The 21692-nt window shown below is 43.6% G+C and overlaps 1 protein-coding gene across 3 annotated transcripts in view; it reads right to left on the bottom strand.

Moving 5' to 3' along the window:
- Positions 1-21692, bottom strand: part of FANCM (FA complementation group M) — a 318993-nt gene that overhangs the window by 33426 nt on the left and 263875 nt on the right. For all 3 annotated transcript variants that reach the window (XM_082275430.1, XM_082275431.1, XM_082275432.1), the window contains 4 exons: positions 19902-19984; positions 19714-19785; positions 16510-16581; positions 8813-8923 (listed from right to left, as the gene is read on the bottom strand). In XM_082275430.1, coding sequence (XP_082131556.1) covers positions 8813-8923; positions 16510-16581; positions 19714-19785; positions 19902-19984 — 338 coding nt within the window. The remainder of the gene's footprint in view (positions 1-8812; positions 8924-16509; positions 16582-19713; positions 19786-19901; positions 19985-21692) is intronic.

Here is a 21692-nt window from a genome sequence, read left to right as displayed (position 1 = left end):
CAGTATATTCATGAGGGGTGGTAAGACAACGCAAATGGAAACTTAACTCCAAAGGCTAAACTTAGCCAACCAGGTTACATGGAGCTCAACCAGGAACAACTGGAGCTCACCCTGAAAACACAATACACCCTCAAAGAGAATCAAGGAAAAACAATTCTCTTTAATCAGCAGCCTGCAAAAACCTTGCGGGTCAAAGGAAGCATCCGAAGATGCCAACACATCTACTTTGTAGAATTTTGTAAACGTGCACAGATGACCAGGTTGCTGCCTTGCAAACTTGCAGCACTGACGCCTGATGGTAAAAAGCCCAAAAGGCACTCGGCGCTCTTGTAAAATGCGCCTTCACCAGGAAAGGAGGAACCTGACCCTTCAGTGAATAAGCCTGAACTACCGTCTGCCTGATCCATCTGGATATGGTCGCCGCAAATGCAGCCAATCCCTTACGAGATGCTTCAGTAAAAAAAGTGCATCTGATTTTCTAAAAGACTCCGTGGTCTCCAGATAGACCCTGATCGCCCGAACCACATCCAAAGAGTGCAACGCAAATTGCTTAGAATGTTTGGGCTTAGGGCAGAGAGAAGGCAACACAATGTCTTCATTCAGATGAAAATCAGAAACAACCTTAGGAAGAAATGACTGATTAGGTCGAAGTACCACTTTATTCCTGTGTATGACCAGATAAGGTGAGCGGCAGCACAATGTCGCCAGTTCAGATACTCTGCAAGCGGAAGCGATAGCCACCAATAAGGCAACCTTCTGGGACAATGAAAGCAGAGAAATCTCCCGAATGTTCTCAGAAAGAGGTTTTTGAAGAACAGAGAAAACCAGATTGAGGTCCCACTGAGATAGCGGGAACCTTCTCGGAGGAGCCGTATGGCGCAGTCCTTGTATAAACGTACGAATCAAAGCATGCGTAGCTAACGGGCGTTGGAAATATATAGCCAAAGCTAACACTTGGCCTTTGATAGTGCCCAAAGCCAACCACTGTTCAACTCCTTTCTGCAGAAAGGCCAAGACCCTAGCTATCGAAAACAAGAGAGGGTGCACCCTCAGTGATTCACTCCATGAAATATACGATTTCCACATACGATTGTAAATCTTCCTAGAGGTCGACTTCCTAGCCTTCAACAACCTAGGAATCACAGAGTCAGAAGGACCTCTATCTCTCAACACCTGGCTTTCAACAGCCATGCTGTTAAAGCCAGTGACTGTAAAGCAGGATGGAAGATTGGACCCTGAGACAACAGATCTTCCCTGAGAGGAAGTCTCCAAGGAGCATTGGCGACCAACCTTACTAGGTCTCCGTACCAAGACCGGCGAGGCCAGCCCGGAGCCACCAGAATGGCCGATGTCCCTTCCACCTCTATCCTGCACAGAAGCCTCGGCAGGAAGTTTCAAGGGAGGAAAGGCATAAAATTAGCCAATATTGACCCCAAGGTGCGACCAGAGAGTCTGTGGTGTCGGCCAGAGGATCTCAAGACCTGGCTATGAATCTCTGAACCTTCATGTTGAGGCGAGAAGCAAACAGATCTACTTTGAGAGTCCCCCACTGAACACACAGGAGATAAAACTTCCGTGTGGCGTTGTCTGATTGAATCTGAATGGGACAATCTTGCAGACGAGTCGTCCAATGGCTCAGACAAAGCTTTATTGCTCTGAGCACCAAAACATTTATCGGTAGTTTTGACTCTTCCCTCGTCCAGGTACCCAGGGCACAGTGCTTCCAAAGCACTCTGCCTCAGCCCGTTAGGCTGGTGTCCGTGGTCACCACTGACCAAAACAAGGGAAGGAAGGACTTGCCCTGGCATAGCGCTGGAGACTGAATCCACCACAACAGGGCAGACCATGTGTTGTGGCTTAACCGAATCAATGAGTCCAAGGACTTGGATCCTTGTTCCATTTGACAAGAATCTCCCGTTGCAAAGGTCTGGTATGGAACTGAGTAAACTGAACTGCCTCGAAGGTTGATACCATCAGACCCAAGGCCCGCATGCAAACTCGAAGAGAGGACAGATTGTTCGCCAAACAACAACTGAATCGCCTCCTTTAATCAGAGCTTCCACCAAAGCGCGTTCCCGCTCCGCGGCTGATGAGGACAGGTCCTCGTCACCATCAGAATGCAATGACACCTACCCCTCAGGGTGGTCTGCATCTGCGACGGCCATGTCTATCTCAGAGTCCGAAGACCCTGCAGTTGGAGGTGAGGGCGTTTCCAGCTGGCAGCAATAGCCATGACAAAATCTACCTTAGACATCAGATTTTGCAAAACTTTGGCTGAGATTGAGAACCAGAAGGTCCCGCAAATCGCTCCCAGGGGGGCTGCAGGTGAAATATTATCCTGGGACTCCATTTTAAAATAATTAAGCAGTGTCGCTTTAAGACAGCCAAAAACGCGGTCCCACTGCTATAAGTGTGGGCTCACAATCCCTGGTTATTATAAGATATAGCAGAGTGAATGAAGAAAAACCCACAGGGATCCCCAGGAAAATGTTACCAGACCACAGAGGAGACTTCCAGCACGATCTGTGCAAAAACGAAACTGACACTGACTGTACAGGAAGAGGAAGAGATAACTCAGCCTCTATATTTTAAATAACCATGCCGCATGCCTGTCTAGCCTATAGACCTCAGGAAAATGGCCGCTCATGCATTCTCAATAGGGGAATTATAGAAAATGGCTGTCCATATAAAAACTTATGGGAATAAAAATCATGATCCACAGCAAAAAAGCAGCCCCGTGGCGCACCATGCATTCTCCAGGACCCTCAAAAAGGGGGCCCAGAATAGGCATCGGAAGGTCCAAGCCCGGTAAAGCCAGTGCGGGGCCACTAAGATGCCCGGAATCCCTTCTGCCTCGATCTTGTGGAGAAGTCTTGGCAGAAAATTGAGAGGAGGGAAGGCGAAAATCAGACGATACTGACCCCACAGGCCACCAGCGCATCTGTGGCGCCCGCCAGAGGATCCCGTAACCAAGCAACACACCTCTGCACCTTTTTGTTGAGCCGGGAAGCCAACAGATCCACCTTGGGGATGCCCCACGGGAGACACAACTGATGAAACACCTCTGGATGAAGGGACCATTCCCCTTGGTCCAACGCCTTTCAACTGAGGTAATCCGCCTGCCAGTTTTCCACCCCGGGAATGTATAAGGTGGAGAGGGCTGGAACAAACCGTTCTTCCCACCTTAGAATGCCGGCTACCTCCAGAGCCGCCAGGACACTTCTTGTGCCCCCTTGGTGACTGGCATTAGCCACGGCTGTGGCATTGTCCAATTGAATATGTACTAGGCATCCCTGAAGATGATCCGTCCAATGTTTCAGGCACAGTCTGATCAGACAGAACCTCTCGCCATTGGAAGAGGGGGGCTGTCGGCCAGGAGGTATGCAGCGACTCAGGCCAAGACCTGGTTGTATGCTTCCTCGCGAGGCGTTTAACTCGCAGGCCAGTCCCTGTCCGGTGGGGCTTTGTCGTGGCCGACCTAGCGCAGAGCTGAGGTCTGTGCGCGCTCGCTGGCCAGACTAAGATGACTACTGGATGTAGATTATCCAGCCCGTCGCCCAGTCCGGCAGTTGATTGAAGATCTCACAGGAAAAAGCCAGGAGAAAAATTTCTATCTAAATAAAAAATTGCCAGGACCAGAGATCCCAGCAAAGATCTAGGTCCTTACTCCTGACTAGGCAGAAAAAAATTGAGCACCTAAAGCAGAGAGAGGGAATATACCCCCTGGGACTGCTCATAGACATAGCCAGACTTTTTTTCTGCCTAGTGTCTTACTCCTATAGGGGGCAGTTTAACCCAATGGTTATGAAGATCAGGAGCTGTGTCTGTCAATGAAAGAAAATAGCTTTTCTTTTTTATATGACTGGATTATATGCAGCTACAACACCCACTCCCAGCTACAGCTAGCTTAAGTTTTGTAGCAAACAATAGGGAGATCATATGAATAAGAATAGGGGCATGGGGTGTCCTGAGTCCTCTACTCTACCCCAGGAAACTGGTTAACTGGCAAAGTCAGAAATCCTACTTTCCTGATCATACAGTACAGGACACAGGCTTCTTTAACCATTTCAATACTGAGCACTTTTACCCCCTACCTGCCCAGGCCAATTTTCAGCTTTCAGTGCGGTCCCATTTGGAATGACAATTGTGAAGTCATGCAACACTGTACCCATATGAAATTTTTATCTTTTTTTGAGACAGATAGAGCTTTCTTTTGGTGGTATTTAACCGGTTCCGCACTGTCCAATGCATATATAGTGCGGCAGGTCGGCCCTCCTGCGGGAACCAACGAAGGGCTACTTCGGTCGCACGCCTGCAACTAGGGAGTGCTCCGATTGCTGCCTGACACCCGCGCCCCTCAGAGAGAAGAATGGTCAGCTATTGTAAACACAGCTCACTGTTCTTCTCTCTGGAATGATCACAGAGCGCCTGTGATCCTGCTAGATAGGATCACAGGTGTCTGATCATTTCACAAGCAATGCCACCATACAGTTACAATCACTCCCCTAAGCTCACATTTAACCCCTTGATTACCCACAGTGTTAACCCCTTTCCTGCCAGTGTCATTAATACAGTAACCGTGCATATTTTTAGCACTGATTACTGTAGTATTGTCACTGGTCCCCCCAAAAGTGTCAAAAATGTCAGTTAGGGGTCCGATCTGTCTGTTGCAATCCCACTAAAAAAAAATCACAGATCGCCATTATAAGTAAAAAAAAAAAAAAAATTACATAAATCTTTCCCATAGTTAGTAGACGTGATAACTTTTGTGCAAACCAATGAAAATACGCTTATTGCGATTTTTTTTTTACCAAAAATATGTAGCAGAAAACAAATTGGCCTAAAATGTTAAAAAATTTAGATTTATACTTTATTTTTTGGGAATGATATATAGCAAAAATTGAAAAATATTGTGTTTTTTTTTTTTTCAAAAGAAAGCTCTATTTGTGGGGAAAAAAAGACATCAATTTTATTTGGGTACAGCGTCGCACGACCGCGCGATTGTCCGTTAAAGTAACGCAGTGCCGAATTGCAAAATATGGCCTGGTCTTTAAGGGGGAAAATCATCCGGTCCAGAACTGGTTAATCACCAATGTTTTTTATTTTTTTTTGCTAAATGAAAAAAGACCGCAAATTTTGAAAAAAAGAAAGCAAAAAAACCCAAAAGTTTTGCTTAGTTTGTGTTAAAATTTTTTGCAAATAAGTATTATTTACTCTTCACTGTTGTGTGCTGATGAGGCTGCACTGATAATCAGGGTACTGATGATCGGGTGCCCTGATTATCAGTGTAAACAGTGTGCTGACAGCCTTGCCAGTTATGGTCAATCCTTTCCTTGCACAGACAGCGTGTGAGGAAAGGCCTGTCGATTAGCGCCAAGTCTGTTTACATGTGATCGGCTGTGATTGGACACAACTGATCACACGGTAAAGGGCCGCTGTTGACAAAAACCTCCTCCTCTTCTCTCAAAGACTCCTGGGACGTACAACACCATTTACCTAGGCCTGTGGTTTTAACTTTTACCTACAGGTTAAGCGTATAATAAAGCTTACCTGTAAGAAAAAATTATTATCTCCTACACCTCCACTGTTTCGCTTGTTTTTCAGCCAGTGACATCATCAGCGCATATGCATTGCACTCTGAATTGAGGTCACAGTCAATGTGACGTCAATCCAAAGCTCTGTGCCGCAGGTGCAACTCCCGTGCGCATGTGAGGGAATGATTTAATTGTGGACAGTCCTTTCAAAGGGCCAAAGCCTGCAAACCCAAAAAGACGACGATCTGGTAGACAGATTATTGAATGGGGCTGGGGAGGACCCAGCTGTCTTGGGACACTCGGGTACCAATGACAAAGTTAGAGGGAGATGGAGAGTACTAAAAAAACTATTTCAGGGACTTAGGAGCTAAAGGAGTAGGACCTCCAAGGTAGTATTCTCAGAAATACTACCTGTAGCTCAAGTCATGCAAGAGAGGCAGTGGGTGATTAGGGAAGTTAACAAGTGGCTGAGGAGCTGGTGTAGAAAGGAGGGGTTCAGGTTCCTGGAGAACTGGGCAGACTTCTTAGTCGGCTACCGGCTCTAGTAGGGATGGACTGCACCTAAATGGGGAGGGTGTAGCCGTACTGGGAGAGAAGATGGCCCAAAGTAAAAGGGGCCTTTAAAATAGGTGATATGGGGGGGGGGGTCCAGATGTAGAGCTAGCCAGCAGGAACCAGAGATCCAAAACCCAAGGTAGGTAGGCTGACAAATCGAAAGTGCAGCCTCATAACATCTAACAAGGATATACAGTGGGTACGGAAAGTATTCAGACCCCCTTAAATTTTTCACTCTTTGTTATATTGCAGCCATTTGCTAAAATCATTTAAGTTCATTCTTCTTCCTCATGAATGTACACATAGCACCCCATACTGACAGAAAAACACAGAATTGTTGACATTGTTGCATATTTATTAAAAAAGAAAAACTGAAATATCACATGGTCCTAAGTATTCAGACCCTTTGCTGTGACACTCATATATTTAACTCAGGTGCTTTCCATTTCTTCTGATCATCCTTGAGATGGTTCTATACCTTCATTTGAGTCCAGCTGTGTTTGATTATAATGATTGGACTTGATTAGGAAAGCCACACACCTGTATATATAAGACCTTCCAGATCACAATGCATGTCAGAGCAAATGAGAATCATGAGGTCAAAAGGAACTGCCTGAAGAGCTCAGAGACAGAATTGTGGCAAGGCACAGATCTGGCCAAGGTTACAAAAAGATTTCTGCTGCACTTAAGGTTCCTAAGAGCACAGTGGCCTCCATAATCCTCAAATGGAAGACGTTTGGGACGACCAGAACCCTTCCTAGAGCTGGCCGTCCGGCCAAACTGAGCTATCGGGGGAGAAGAGCCTTGGTGAGAGAGGTAAAGAAGAACCCAAAGATCACTGTGGCTGAGCTCCAGAGATGCAGTCAGGAGATGGGAGAAAGTTGTAGAAAGTCAACCATCACTGCAGCCCTCCACCAGTCGGGGCTTTATGGCAGAGTGGCCCGACGGAAGCCTCTCCTCAGTGTAAGACACATGAAAGCCCGCATGGAGTTTGCTAAAAAACACCTGAAGGACTCCAAGATGGTGAGAAATAAGATTCTCTGGTCTGATGAGACCAAAATAGAACTTTTTGGCCTTAATTCTAAGCGGTATGTGTGGAGAAAACCAGGCACTGCTCATCACCTGTCCAATACAGTCCCAACAGTGAAGCATGGTGGTGGCAGCATCATGCTGTGGGGGTGTTTTTCAGCTGCAGGGACAGGACGACTGGTTGCAATCGAGGGAAAGATGAATGCGGCCAAGTACAGGGATATCCTGGACAAAAACCTTCTCCAGAGTGCTCTGGACCTCAGACTGGGCCGAAGGTTTACCTTCCAACAAGACAATGACCCTAAGCATACAGCTAAAATAAGGAAGGAGTGGCTTCACAACGACTGTTCTTGAATGGCCCAGCTAGAGCCCTGACTTAAACCCAATTGAGCATCTCTGGAGAGACCTAAAAATGGCTGTCCACCAACGTTTACCATCCAACCTGACAGAACTGGAGAGGATCTGCAAGGAGGAATGGCAGAGGATCCCCAAATCCAGGTGTGAAAGACTTGTTGCATCTTTCCCAAAAAGACTCCTGGCTGTATTAGATCAAAAGGGGGCTTCTACTAAATACTGAGCAAAGGGTCTGAATACTTAGGACCATGTGATATTTCAGTTTTTCTTTTTTAATAAATCTGCAACAATGTCAACAATTCTGTGTTTTTCTGTCAGTATGGGGTGCTATGTGTACATTCATGAGGAAGAAGAATGAACCTAAATGATTTTAGCATATGGCTGCAATATAACAAAGAGTGAAAAATTTAAGGGGGTCTGAATACTTTCCATACCCACTGTAGTATGCAACCAGACAAAATTATGAGGTTTGTATGCCAATGCTAGAAGTCTGGCTAACAAGATGGCAGAACTAGAGCTGCTTATGTATAAAGAGGATTTCAATTTTGTGGAAATTTGTTTTTTCGTTTTGAATAGAGTGGGGAGGGATTAGAACCCATCAGGTTGTTATTGCTGTCTGTGCTCTGTTAGGGAGATTCGCCCTCTCTATTTGTCCAGTGTTATCATTGAAGGTGAAAGTAAAAGCAAACCCCACAATTTGGGTTGTTTCCAGAAAAGAAAGAAAGGAAATATTCCAATGGGAACACGAACGGGGACACTGGTTCGTGTGACCTGGGGGTCCCCAAAAGATTCCCTACTTAGCAGGGATTTTTTTATCACTTCCTGCTTTGCCTATGGGACAGGAAATGAAGGGAATGCTCCCCAATAGCACAAAGATGGATAATATAAACCTTACAGGGGTTACAACCCTCCTTTCCTAAACATTATGCTTTTAGTTCTGCTTTAACTATCACCTACCCCTTCCAGACTGACAATATTGCTGTCCAAAGATGCCCCCTGTGCTCCTTCATCCAGAGTGAGGGCACTCTAATACAAGTAATGTGTTACTGGCCAGAGCATCAGGTAAAAACAGAGGGGGGGGGGGGGGAAGCCTTAAAAAATAAAATAAATGCAGCCACCACATCCAATGATTGGTAAGATGCAATATATTACATTTTAGGTTTTGGTTTAATACTACTTTTTAAACCCAGTAAGATGACTCCTTACTGCAATTACTGCAAAATTGCTGAATGCCTCATCATTCTAGTTACTGCAAAGAGACTATCCTCGAACCCTGGACACAACTTTCTGCAAGAAGAAACGCAGGTCATTGCAATCAGGAATACATTGCTAACACAAACCCGCTTGCCCTTGTGCTTAGGTCTTCTGGCATCTCTCTGGTGCACCCCATGCAAAACTTTAGATTTATGAGCAACTGAAGGGGGCTCTGGTTCTTCATCATCTGAGAACACCTGCCAATACAGAAAAGATTAAAGGATTAAAAATCACAGGTTAGGTGCACTTGATGTTTCTAACAATTGAGCTTTATTAGCAGCAGCAGAAGACCACAAATCCCTTTCTAGTAGCAAAGGGAAAGCTGTAATCAAAGTAAGATAAATAGGAGAACCCACCCAGAGGACAATGTTTGCTGCCATTGTCCACCAGGAGAACATTTGGGGTTTTTAGGTGGTGATCCCCTAGCTTGTAATATGGTGACCTGTTTAAGGCCAGCTACAAAGACACGTGCAGCCTTTCAATATCCTTGAAAAGCTACAGAAAATTACTATTCTGAAAGAAGCGCTGTTGCTTAGCAACATCCAGCTATTGACAAATTTATTTTTTCCCACAAATTGCATGTATTTTTGTCTTTTATATCCTTCCTTTTCATTCCAAACCCCCCAGCTTTGTCTGCAATACACATCCTTAGATTTTGGTCTTTTAATAGAGTCACTCAGGTAATTGTTAAGACAACAGGATGGCACTCTTCCTTCTTCACATGGGAGGTGAACAAAAGGCAAATCCTGCCGTGAATTATTTAGTATTCATTCACAGCATATATGATTGTACTCAATTATATAGTGTTTGTACTACAGCATGTATACGTGTCAGCATACAGCAGATAAGGATAATATATAAAAAAAAAAAAATAAAAAAAAAAAAATAATCTATGTAGTTGTAATGTAGTTCACATGTGCAATGTTTGCGGTAAATGCCAAGGTGCTCACCCACAAAGAAATCCATACAAATCCAAAACCGGTATAGAGACACTCACCGGTCTTGTAGAGTTGATAGATCAAAACCACAGTGTCCATGAAGCTCAGTCCAGCTTTCTCAAAAACGTGTGTGTACTTTAATATTTATTTATGAATATTTATATTAGAAATATATTGGAAAACCAGTGTAAGTTGATTCTTAAATCAGAATTTTTTTTTTTAATATACAGGGAGTGCAGAATTATTAGGCAAATGAGTATTTTGACCACATCATCCTCTTTATGCATGTTGTCTTACTCCAAGCTGTATAGGCTCGAAAGCCTACTACCAATTAAGCATATTAGGTGATGTGCATCTCTGTAATGAGAAGGGGTGTGGTCTAATGACATCAACACCCTATATCAGGTGTGCATAATTATTAGGCAACTTCCTTTCCTTGGGCAAAATGGGTCAACTTGGGACTTGACAGGCTCAGAAAAGTCAAAAATAGTGAGATATCTTGCAGAGGGATGCAGCACTCTTAAAATTGCAAAGCTTCTGAAGCGTGATCATCGAACAATCAAGCATTTCATTCAAAATAGTCGACAGGGTCGCAAGAAGCGTGTGGAAAAACCAAGGCGCAAAATAACAGCCCATGAACTAAGAAAAGTCAAGCGTGCAGCTGCCAAGATGCCACTTGCCACCAGTTTGGCCATATTTCAGAGCTGCAACATCACTGGAGTGCCCAAAAGCACAAGGTGTGCAATACTCAGAGACATGGCCAAGGTAAGAAAGGCTGAAAGACGACCACCACTGAACAAGACACACAAGCTGAAACGTCAAGACTGGGCCAAGAAATATCTCAAGACTGATTTTTCAAAGGTTTTATGGACTGATGAAATGAGAGTGAGTCTTGATGGGCCAGATGGATGGGCCCGTGGCTGGATTGGTAAAGGGCAGAGAGCTCCAGTCCGACTCAGACGCCAGCAAGGTGGAGGTGGAGTACTGGTTTGGGCTGGTATCATCAAAGATGAGCTTGTGGGGCCTTTCGGGTTGAGGATGGAGTCAAGCTCAACTCCCAGTCCTACTGCCAGTTTCTGGAAGACACCTTCTTCAAGCAGTGTTACAGGAAGAAGTCTGCATCCTTCAAGAAAAACATGATTTTCATGCAGGACAATGCTCCATCACACGCGTCCAAGTACTCCACAGCGTGGCTGGCAAGAAAGGGTATAAAAGAAGAAAAGCTAATGACATGGCCTCCTTGTTCACCTGATCTGAACCCCATTGAGAACCTGTGGTCCATCATCAAATGTGAGATTTACAAGGAGGGAAAACAGTACACCTCTCTGAACAGTGTCTGGGAGGCTGTGGTTGCTGCTGCACGCAATGTTGATGGTGAACAGATCAAAACACTGACAGAATCCATGGATGGCAGGCTTTTGAGTGTCCTTGCAAAGAAAGGTGGCTATATTGGTCACTGATTTGTTTTTGTTTTGTTTTTGAATGTCAGAAATGTATATTTGTGAATGTTGAGATGTTGTATTGGTTTCACTGGTAAAAATAAATAATTGAAATGGGTATACTGTATATTTGATTTTTTGCCTAATAATTATGCACAGTAATAGTCACCTGCACACACAGATATCCCTCTAAAATAGCTAAAACTAAAAACAAACTAAAAACTACTTCCAAAAATAGTCAGCTTTGATATTAATGAGTTTTTTGGGTTCATTGAGAACATGGTTGTTGTTCAATAATAAAATGAATCCTCAAAAATACTCATTTGCCTAATAATTCTGCACTCCCTGTATATGTCCAGTTACTTTAGCATCCTTATTTGTTAAAATTTTGACATACACTATATAGCCAAATTAAAAGAAGACACAAGGGGGCACCAAATGCAATATTAGAGGGTATTTAGGGCTCCTGCAGAAAAAACTAAAAAAGTCAGCAGCTATAATAACTGTAGCTGCTGACTTTTCATATCAGGACACTTACCTAGGACGCTGAATCCAGCGGTGTCTCCACCTATGCTGATTTTTCAATTAGCTATCGAGTGCTGCAGCCGCCATCACCTAAGGAAAACTGGCAGTGAAGCAATGCGGCTTCACAGCCAGTTCCCTACTGCGCATGCCACGACAAACTCAGCCGGAAGTGGGAGCGGGTACCTGTCAAAACCAGATACTCGCTCGCCCACTCCCCCCAAAAGGTGCCAAATGTGGCAGGGGGTAGGCAGTTATAGGGAGCTTCCCCTTTAGGGTGGAGCTCCGCTTTTATTCAATAAAATAAACAGACAAATGGAAACACACAAGGATAAAAACAGGGAAAGCTTATCTGCAACCATATGGATGGAGTATGGCTGGTCCTCCTAGATGTAACTGCTGACAGCGTGTGTCAATGTGGAATCCAGTTCTGCCAATCCCAGAAATAGGAAAAACCACCCTGGAGGGCAGCATCCGGATGGGACACCATTGGTTTGAGATAGGAGTCAATAGCAACTGCTCGGCCCGCGTGCAAGAGGTCACATCCGGGTCCACTGCTCCAGGGTGGTTCTTCCTTCTTCCAGGATCAGCAGAACTGGCTTCCCCATTGGCAGACACACTGTAAGCTGTTACATCTAGGAGGACCAGCCACACTCCATCCATATGGTTGCAGATAAGCTTTTCTTGTGTTTCTAGAGGTTTGTTCCTATCTCAGGTGGAGCTGCCTATGAAGCAATACTTATAATAATTCATTGAACTGTATGAACTTAAAATATAGAATTAGTGGATCCGTACACTCTTGGACATTTTCTTGGACTTTCCACTGTTGGGGCTGTATATGTGAATAGGGTCTATAAACCATTCCTTGCGCCATAAATATACTTTTATTTGGAACACCATGGACATTAATATGGGGCCAACCCCCACCTTCCCACTTTGCAGCTAGAACAGCCCCAACTGTTTTTGGAAGGCTTTCTACGGGATTTTGAAGTATCAGTAGGAATTTGTGTTCATTCATCCAAAAAAGCGTTTGTGAGGTCAGGTACTGATTTTACTTCAAGAGGTGTGAAATCGGGCTGAGGTCAGAGCTCTGTGCAGGTGACTTGACTTTCTCCATACCATGCTTGTAAAACTAGGTGTTCCTGGAGAAATTTGTACATAGGGGCACAGTCATGCTGAAACAATGTTGCCCCAAAGCTGGAAGCACACACCTGTCTAAAATGTTTATGTATGCTGTAGAATTTACTAAAAACACCTGAGCTCAATGTGGAGAGGTGTCCACATACTTTCGTACATATAGGTTAGGTATGATATCAGGTGTCCATAAAATTTAGCCATATGTTGTACAACGCCTAAGCAGACAGATTCAGTTTGTTGGATAGATCGGTTTGTTGAATTAACATGTTAAAAAAAAAAAAAACAAGACAGGGCCCACACTGGCAGAAAATTGGGTAATGAGCTGGCTAAAAGGATAATACAATGTGAAGATCAAAGGAATAGCAAGAAATCTAGCAAAACCTCACAACATACAGAGCTTTTGTTAAAGCACGATCACTTATAGAAGTAATCTTTTCCTAGTGGAAGGACATCTAGGTTGTGTTTCTGTGGTTACCTTGTCAAGGTGTCCTGGTGTGGGCAACAAGGTGACAAAGATGTACTCAGTGATGAGCTCAGACTCCAAATGAGTATAAAGGACCCAAAGCATATTGCCCAGAGAAGGGTTAAATAAAGGGCTGACTGTTTCAGATCATAATATGTCCACTATTTGTTAAAAACAGCTTTTGGGGTAAATCGTCAGACTTGAATGGTTGAGTTAAAGCGTTTGTGACCCCAACACTTCATATTCCTGATATGTGCCTGCTGTACCATGTACTTCTATAAGAAAGTATCCTGTTCACTTTGTATTGCTTCCCTAATGTGAAATCCCTGGTGTTCCTGCCAGTCCCTCCACTCCTACTAAAAATCTGACAACACTAAGCAGGAAAGCACCCTGTGGTCAGTTCTCTAGCTGTGCTGGGAACTCAGCCTGCTCTCCAATGATCAGACTTGTCCTGACACCCCCCCCCCCCCCCGCACAGCCATTCACTGGGAAAGCTCAGTGTGCGGCTGCTTCTCCTCCCCCAGCTCTTATGCAGCTGAGAACAGAGGGAATGTGATATCATTTAAAAAAAAAAAGTATTTATGATGTTTTTTTTTTTTAATCTATACAAAAATGTTTTTGCCTTTCATTTCTATTTTAAACTGAATGGGTTGTTTTACAAGGTGATCATTTGAAATTACTTCAGGAATGCTACGAAGGGCAAATACTATTCTGATAAAGTGGTCAATGCTATTGTCAGCTTTATAGCTCAGTTATCTGAAAGCACTGGACTCAACTGCTGCATTAAGTTGCATAATTGTCCCATATCAAGGACACTTTGTATATATTGAACAGAACCTGTATTCCAGGTGAACACTAAGCTCAAAAACGCTGTCCAAGTCCCAGCTGTTTACATTAGTCCCAGTTTGTGTGCAGGTAGCACACGAACTACAAAGGCACCCGCCGCCCCTACATTGAGCATCTATTACCTCTAAATGGAAAGTTGGGCTGGCTACAAACAGGAAACCACATGGCTGAAGTCAAGGCAGGCTCCATCATGTACTCTAGGTAGAATTCCAGGAGCCAAACATGGGTGTAAATTGGCACCATGTATCCTTGACATCTTGCTTGGTTACTTTGCTTTGGTAACAATATAGCCAATTCTTGACTGTTTCACAGGAGCATGCCGCTTCTGCAATCAATCAGTTGGCAGGGCATCCTACTGAGAATCAGAGTTTGCCCTGCCATTTGTTTCACTATTCAGAGAACTTGGTAGCTTGGCTGCTTTTGGGTTTCAAAGTAAAATAGCTGGTACGTGGCAGGTAAATTCATCAAGGCTTTGCACTCTGTATCCGGGTAGAATCTGTTACATAATTCTTAGTAGCCTCCCTCTAAAGAAACAATGTGTACAAGTGGGACTGCAACATTTCAGGTGGTGCTGGAAATCGTGAACACAACGACCCAAATGTTTGAAAGGTTCAGTTTCAGAGATATTCAAAAGATAAAACAACCAAAAAGAACTTAGCCCATGGGACGTTTAGGAGTGGTGCATGAGAAAAATTAAACAGCGTATATAAAAAAGTACAAAAATGTAATACAGCATATTAAAACAGACTAACAAAAAATATGTAACATTGATTTAGCTCATAATCATGTCATCAAACAGGCCTAGAGAGGGAAGAGTGTCATCCCTGAGTCAGGATCTCTTTTGCCTGCTGTGAGCAGGGGTGACGCTGTTTCCTCTCTAGGCCGGTGGCCACTCTTTTCAAGGGGGTTTGTCGCAGCTTGGAGCATCCTTTGGTGTCTGGTCCCAGGTCCACCCTATTCCTTCAGCTCCTGGTGGAACCATCCCTATGGATTTTGCTCCATAACATTGGGATCCTGCTGCCTACACATTTAGATTATTTTATCTACATTATTTTTTATAGAGAAATTGGTAAAAAGGCGCTCGTGACCTAGGATGTTAAATGAATATTTCATATATTCATTATTTTTCATATATGATTTTTACAACATTGATATTTACTCATACAAAAAATCATATCTGGACTGTCTCCTGAAGCGGGCATTGCCACATGAAACGCGTAGAGCTTAAAAAGTTTATATCTTCATGAATGGTGCTTTGTTTCATTTTAAATAATCATGATCGCTACATGTGAGCTTACATGTCGAATATGTGGATACTGATGACATGATTCAGTAACAGAAGCAGTGCGCGGTCAATCCAGAAGGAAATGGGCAGGACAATTGACAAGCTTCAAGCTCATGAATCAATGACAAAACTGACAGCCACACCCCCTGAAACATTTTATCATCCCACTGTAGTGCAAGCAGGCACAGCCTCCATGAAACTGGAAACTGAGAAGCAGTGCAGCATCATTGCCACAAGATCACAGGAAGCTGCATTAGGTGTACTTCACTGGCAATTATCAATGGGTATTTGTGGGGGCTTTTTAGAAGGTCTAAGAAAACTAAAATGCAGACTCCTAGTTTGGTGCTGCAGCACATTTTTATGGGAGACCAAAGTTTTACTTTAAACAAGTCAATACAAGGTACTTTCACCCCCTTCCTGCTCAGGCCAATTTTCAGCTTTCACACTTTGAATGACAATTGCGCGGTCATGCAACACTGTAGGCAAATTACATTTTTATCATTTTTTTCACACAAATAGAGCTTTATTTTGGTGGTATTTGATCACCACTGGGTTTTTTTTATTTTTTGCTAAACGAATGAAAAAAAGATCAAATATTGAGAAAAAATACTTTTTTATGTTATAAAATTAAAACACTTTTCTTTTTTTCTGTTAAGAAATTTCGCAAATAAGTTTCCTCCTTCACTGATGGGCACTGATGAGGCTGCACTGATATGGGGGACTGATGAGGAGGCACTGATGGGCATTCCTGATGGGCACCACTGATGAGGCTGCACTGACTATCAGTGCAGATCCCCCCTATCAGGAGAGCTGCTTATTGGCTCCCCTCTACTTGCACCATGTCAGGGAAAATAGAGGAATGCTGATAACGGGCACTTCCTAGTAACGCTGTGATTGGACACAGCTGATCATGTGGTAAAGAGCCTACTTCATAGGCTCTTTAACGAGAACGGAGATGTGGTGTGTCAGAGAAACGCACCACACTACCGATCACCGCTGCGTCCATGGGGGCACGCGTGCGAGTGGCATATCCTGATGGACGTCCTATGACACCCAGTCAGGATAATGAAACCCCCCCCCCCCCCCCCACCTAGCAGTCATTCTGCTATAGGCAGCGCAGGATGTGACTAAAATTAAAGGAAGGTAAACTTACTGTGTTAAGCCTCCATCTGCGCTTTTTTGCTCCAGGCATCGGCGAGTCCACATCACACTCGCTGCTTGCATTCTAAAAAGTAAGAGTTAAATTAAAAAGGAGGATATCTACTGTGGAAGCTGTGACCACAAAGCCAAGCAGAGGGGACAGAGTCATCAGTGCGGCTTGTATGCCATTTCTTTAGGCTCTTGTAGATCTTTTTTCTACTACTAATTTACCATGCCATGTTTCAAACTGTGTTGAAGTGACCACCTTGATAGAGAAGCAGGGCTTTGCTTTGTCATGGTAGAGCTGCCCTCCTTCTCTTGACTGGTGATCTGAGGACTGGTGGGGTAATGATTAAGAATTCGGAGAGGTGGAGGAAGCACATATCCACAGAACAAATAAAAAGCAGGTTCTCAGATAGATTTCTCGCCAACTGAACAGCAAAGCAGTGACATCCCCAAATCGCACCCTAAATCTCAGACTAGCAGTAAGCGAAGACAATACTTAAACCCCACACTGTATATAGCAATGAGACAGAAGGTCTGCTATTTTTCAGGAGGACTTTAAGACAAAAACCTAGCTTTTCAGGGTTTTTTTATATAGTTTTAGATAAAGTGGAGAGGGATTAGAACACCTTTCCATGTTAAAATAAGTTTTTGTTTTTTTTGCTAGAAAATTAGTTAGAACAACCAAACAAATTATTTTTTGTTTTTAAAGTAGAGGCCGTAGAGAATTGGTGGGTTTTGCAATTGTTTTGTGACACGGTATTTGCACAGACATTTTTCAAACACAGTTTTTGGGAAAAAAAATACACAAAATTTTAATTAAAAAAAAAAAAAACACCACAATACATAACCCAATTTTTTTTGTAAAATATAAAAAGAGGTCACCCCGAGTATATAGATACCAAACATAATCTGATGTTCGCGGCAATACCGCACGTGTGGGATAACAGCCGTGTGTGTCCGACGCACGCATTCACCTTTGCGCGCTAGCACGGGGGATCGAGGGCACTTCATTTTTTTTTTTTTATTAACCGCTTCCATACCAGGCCAATTCTGGCACTCCGCTCCTACATGTAGAAATCCTCATTTATTTTGCTAGAAAATTACTCAGAACCCCCAAACATTATATAGGTTATCTGGCAGAGACCCTAGGGAATAAAATGGCGGTCATTGCAACTTTTTAAGTCACACGGTATTTGTGCAGCAGTTTTCAAACCTCTTTTTGTATAATGTGAAAGATGATGTTACACCAAGCAAATAGATACCTAACATGTCACGCTTTAAAATTTTGCACACCCGTTGAAAGGCGCCAAACTTCTGTACTTAAAAATCTCCATAGGCAAAGCTTTAAAAATGTTTACAGTTTACCAGTTTAGTGTTACAGAGGAGGTCTTGGGCTACAATTGTTGCTCTTGCTGCAACGTTTGTGGCGATACCTCACATGTGTGGATTGAGTGCTGTTTACATATGTGGGAGCGACATACGTATGCGTTTACTACTGCAAGCGAGCATGCGGTGATGTGTTTAATTTTTTTTTTTATTATTGTTTATTTTATTTTTTTTGTTTTTAAACTTTTTAAACTTTCCCTTTATTTTTTTAATCACTTCTATTCCTATTACAAGGAATGTAAACATTCCTTGTAATAGGAATACTGAATGACAGGTCCTCTTTATGGAAAGATCTGAGGTCAATAAGACCTCAGGTCTCTCCTACAGGCTGGAAAGCCTGAAATAAAAATGATCTCGGCAGTATTTACAACTGCCAGGCTGGGCGCGACATCGCAGCCTGGCCTCCAAGAGTCAGGCTCGGTTCACATATATGCGATGCGGGAAGGCTGCGAATTCGCAGCCTTTTCCCGCATCGCACACGCACCCCGGCAGTTCACACTGCCATATGCGATACGCTGGGGGTGTCAATGTAATCTTAACGACACCCCCAGTTTGATCGCATATCGCAGTGCGATCGTGCAGTTCGCACAGGATCGGATCGCACAAGTGTGAACCGCTGTGCGATCCGATCCTGATGCGGCTAGAAAAAAGGGTCCTGTGCGTGTTTGGAGCGGCTGCGGTGCGAATTTAGCCATACAAACCGTATGGCTAAACTCGCACCGCACAGCCGATCGCATGTAATGTCGGAGCAGTGCGCTCCGATATTACATGCGAACCCCGAACACGCACAAGTGTGAACCGGGGCTCATAGAGACTGCTGGGGACCATCTGGTCCTCGTTATTCTCTATGGTGTACTTCCGCCACTGGTGGATTCCTTCACCAGCTTGCCGATTGCACGAGAGAGCCGGTAGAGGCACTAGAGGGAGGCGGGAGGGGGGGGAGTTGACGTCCCCCCCCCACAAAAAACAATCAAGCGGCTGAACAGCCGATATGATTGTTCTTATGGTAAAGAGAATTGCCGGCTAAAAAAAAAAAAAAAAAAGCTGCAGGCATCATTCAGATATCCCCACTCAAAGCCCAGGCTGTCATATGACTCCATCGGCATGGAAGTGGTTACATTTATTTTTACATTTTCATTTTTTTTTTCTTATCGCTTTTATTGCTGTCACAACAAACAAAACAGCAATAGGAATGTATCCAGGTACTCTTAATGAGGATCTGGGGTCTAAAAGGACCCCAAATCCCACCTATGCACTTGGAAGCATTCAAAACACCAAGATCCGCATTTTTGAACACTTTTGATTTTCAATAAATGGTGCCCTCAAGATGCTGGTAAACTGGAAGTAATGTCACGTCGTTGCTTCCGGGTTACCATAGAGGCAACCCGATTCTGACTTTCTTCAAGTCTCCGACTAGCGCGATGTACATCCCCTCCCACTGCTTGTAATAACTGAGTGGTTGGTTAGCCGCTCCAGTCGTTATTACAAGAGAGCCGACCGCCGGCTCTGAAAAACGATACAGGGGTGATGCCAAGTCAAATGACGTACAGGGTACGTGATTTGGCGCCAAGTGGTTAATTTGCAGGAATTTCCTCACTTCCTATCTTGGCTATGGGACAGGAAGTGAAGGGAAATCTCCTCAATGGGACACAGATGGCAAAAAATAGTTTTGCCTTTAGTTCTACTTTAATATTTCTAGATGTTCTCTAAAAGGTGGCAAATTCAAACTTGTTGATTTTAGGTTCACTTTAAGTATTTTGACATAAATTAACAATCATTTACAGGGACAAGCATTTATTTGCTAAAAATAAAAAGGCAGACTTACTGTATTAGGCTCCCGTCTCCGTTTTTTTGCTCCAGGCTTCGGGGAATCGAAGTCACTCTCGCTGCTTGCTGACTAGGAATTAAAATTTGAAACAAATCAACACCAGCTGCAATAAGTCTATTGCTAATTAAAGCCTGTATGTTAAAGATTCTGGCCTGTATTATGGCAAAAGATGTTATGCTGCTTACCTCCGGTGACCTGAAGACAGCTGCTGCTGCCAATTTTCTTTTCCGCCTGAAAACAACATCATCCTCTTGCTCGGGGCTGCTGCCTGCGGAGAGATGGCAAACATCCCAGAACAAACCATGAGAAGCAGAATGAAAAGCTGTCGCTGCGGAGGGCAGCCACGATTAAACACAAAACCACCACCATGCCCTGTGGCTGCGCTAACAACACATCAACCCCAGGAGACAATTTGAACATGCGATTATTTCAAAGGCCTCCGCTGTTTTGTTTGTATCTGGAATCAAACAGTCCCATTCTATAATAGAACACATGTAAAGGACTAATAAGCCTACAATAAAAGTGTCAAATATTTATGATTTAACAATATTGAAGCTGCTCATGTAGTGATGTAAGGTGAATAGTGGCTTATAGCATATTTTCTAACAAAGCTGCCAAAACTATAGTTTTGTAATGTACACATTTATAGGCAAACAATGCTGTTGGGGTCCTTTCACACGGCACAATCCATTTTTTTCTTTCCGCTCAGGCACTTTTTTTTTTTTAAAACGGACACAAATGACACTTTTGTAGAGTCCGTTCCGTAAGTCCGTTTTTCATCCATCCGTTTGCGGATGAAAAACAGACATAATGTATGTCTATGGGATTGCAGACGTTAGCGGATGACATCCGCTGACATTCGTTTTTGCGTCCGTTCGATAGGGCATTCATCCGTTCCAAAAAACAGACATTGACGGGAGCGGATGAAAACAGATGTTAACAGATGATCATCCGTTTTTACATAGAGATGCATTGATATCCGTTTTTCATCCGTCAACGGATGGATGAAAAACTGACATACGGACGGTATGTGTGAAAGTGGCCATAGAGTTCTCTTCCATCTCAAAAAATGAAACTGAACGGAATGGACGCAAAACAGGTGTCAGCGGATGGTCATCCGCTAACGTCCGCAATCCCATAGACATAAATTATGTCTGTTTTTCATCCGCAAACGGATGGGAGGAAAAACGGACATATGGACGCCCGTGTGAACGGACCCTAAGGAGGCAAGTAATTATACAAAAAGTTACGTGTTTGATACAGTATCTGCAGAATTAAAGCTTTTGTTATCTGGCGCCTAGCATGAGATTTAGTCCGCTATGTTGAGTTACCACTGGCATTAAAGGAATAAAAGTGAGTAAGAACACCAAACTGTTAGGGATGAGTAAAGAATCTACAGCTCTGTGTTGTGTGACAACCAACATGCAGGAGAAGCAAACTTTGGAAAAGGGTTTTCTTTACAGAAGACTATATAGTAGCCAATAAATCCCTGCACTTTCATACATGGCTCTACTATGTTGTTAGACCAGGGCTTCCCAAACTTTTTTGGGGTCGAGACCCACTTCTTAATACAGTTATTTTTCAGGACCCACTTGCTTGTAATTGAGCATTGTAAAGCGCTACAGAATTTGTTGGCACTATATAAATGCAAATAATAATAATAATAATGCGTATTTTAAAGGGAGGGAGGTGTTGTAGTAAATTTATATTTTTAATTTACTACTTTTCAATTTATTACTGATACACTTGCCAGATGTTCTAAATGAGGGGTCAGAAACCTGTGGCATATAAGCGGAGTTGTCAGTAATCAGCACCCTCAGACCGTATAAGGCAGGCAGAGGATAGAAATCAACCACCCCAGGACAGTGATCAGCAGGCTATATGGCACTCACCCTCTTTCCTCTCCCAGCGGTCCACAGTGAAGGTGAAGCCCCTGTTTGCCCTATGCAGGGCCCAGCACACCTCACTCAGAATCT

The sequence above is a fragment of the Pelophylax lessonae genome, assembly GCF_965119305.1.
Source record: "Pelophylax lessonae genome assembly, chromosome: 13".
Lineage (NCBI taxonomy): Eukaryota > Metazoa > Chordata > Amphibia > Anura > Ranidae > Pelophylax > Pelophylax lessonae.
This window is presented reverse-complemented; position numbering and strand designations above follow the sequence as displayed.